This window comes from Alligator sinensis, unplaced genomic scaffold, assembly GCF_000455745.1.
Source record: "Alligator sinensis unplaced genomic scaffold, ASM45574v1 scaffold268_1, whole genome shotgun sequence".
NCBI classification, from domain to species: Eukaryota; Metazoa; Chordata; order Crocodylia; family Alligatoridae; genus Alligator; species Alligator sinensis.
Window position 1 is genome coordinate 2,673,941 of NW_005841853.1, and position 1,617 is coordinate 2,675,557.

Genomic DNA, 1,617 nt, shown 5'->3' on the forward strand with positions numbered 1-1,617 from the left:
CCGCCCAGGGCACGGAGGCTCCAGCTGCCCGCCTGGCACGTGTGATGAGCCGGGGGGCTGACACTGGCTTGTGGACGAGCCCGCACCTTCCCCACTCGGGGCCGAAGCGAAGCGGATCACACACGCACCCCCGCGCACACACCGACCCCGAGCTACAACGATGCCCTCCTTGTTGCTCCGGGAGCAGCAGGATCTCGCCTCCCTGCTCTTCTCCCCTGCAAACCCCTCTTGGAAAACAACCCTAAAAGGATCATTTTTTTTTTCCTGCCCCCCTCCCCAAAAATGAGCAACCCTAATCCTAAGGGTCCTCCCGCTTGTTCCCCACTAGCACGGGTTTTGTCCCGGCGCTGCGGGCCTCGGCGGGCTCCGTGTGTCCGCGCTAGGCCCCGGCTCAGCAGGCCGGACCGGCCGGGCCCGCCGAGGGGGGCTCCCACCCCCGGGGGCCCCGCACTCACCGTGATGGGCAGCCGGGTACCGCTGCACGGTGGCTCGCACCGAGTTGCCGTAGTAGGGGGGCACGGGGTTGCCTTGTCCATCGATGTTAAAAAGTACATCCACCTCCTCGGCCAGAGGGTACTGCGTGGGGTCCATGTAGGAGTGGCCCAGCCCGGGGTGGTGCGAGTCCGGGTGCTGCCCGTTGAGCACGGCCGGGTGGTGGTGGCTGACCCACCGCGGCTGATCCGCGGACACCTCCATCTTCCGCGCTCGCTCTTCGGGAGGGTGCGGGTGTCTTCTTCCTCCTCCTCCTCCTCCTCCTCCTCCCCACGGGCTGGCAGCGGGAGGGTGCGTGGGGGAGGAGGGCAAGGGGGGTGACAGGGACACACAGAGGTGGCGGCTTGGAAATAAAGCAACACAAAAACTAAAAAATAAATTAAAAATAAAACGAGGCTGCCAAAGAAGAACCGGTTCCAAAAAATAGAAGAAAAAAAAAAAAAAAAGGAGGGAGCGAGAAAACAACGAAAGAAAAAGGGACGACAACAACGGCAAAAAAAAAATGCCCGAGGAGCGCGGTGCCCCCGGTGTCTTCCGTGTGCAGACGGGGCCGGTCTTTGATCACCTGTAGGGAGAGAGGGGAGAAGGGGCAGAGCAGAGAGAGAGGAGCTCTTTAGTGAACTTCAGCAGCACCTGACTTGGCAAAAGCCAGAGCAAAGCAGCCTCCCCCTCCGTGGGCAGCGATCTGGGAGCCGTCCTGCCCTGTCCGGAGTGGGGCACACACACATGCACTCGCACGCACACATGCACACACACACCGCCTCTTTCTCTTTCGATCTTTCCCCGGGTACGTACACGCACACACACACACACACACACACACACACACACACACACACACAGACCCGAGCCGCTTTCCCGGGGCGCCGCTGCCCTTTGAAGCGCGTTTACTTGGCGCGGGTTTGCTCTTGCACCTGAGAAGCCCCCAGGAAAGTGCCGGCTGCTCCCGGGGTGCGGGGCCACTCGCGGCCGCACCGAGGAGGAGTGCGCTGAGGATGAGGACGAGGACGATTTGCTTTTTTAATCCTCAACCCACCAACAGGAGGGGTGGGGGGAGGAAAAGGAGGAGGAGGGAGGGGGAAGAATCCTTTGCAAAAAAAAAAAAAAAAATCAAAAAGTGAAAAG

The 1,617-nt window shown here is 60.9% G+C and overlaps 1 protein-coding gene across 1 annotated transcript in view; it reads right to left on the bottom strand.

The window, feature by feature from the left end:
- Positions 1–1,551, bottom strand: part of GATA3 (GATA binding protein 3) — a 20,786-nt gene extending 19,235 nt beyond the window's left edge. Inside the window, exon 1 of the mRNA XM_025213306.1 lies at positions 356–1,551. Within this exon, the coding sequence (XP_025069091.1) occupies positions 356–696 (341 nt within the window). The 5' untranslated portion in view covers positions 697–1,551. The remainder of the gene's footprint in view (positions 1–355) is intronic.
- Between the last annotated feature and the right edge of the window lie 66 nt (positions 1,552–1,617).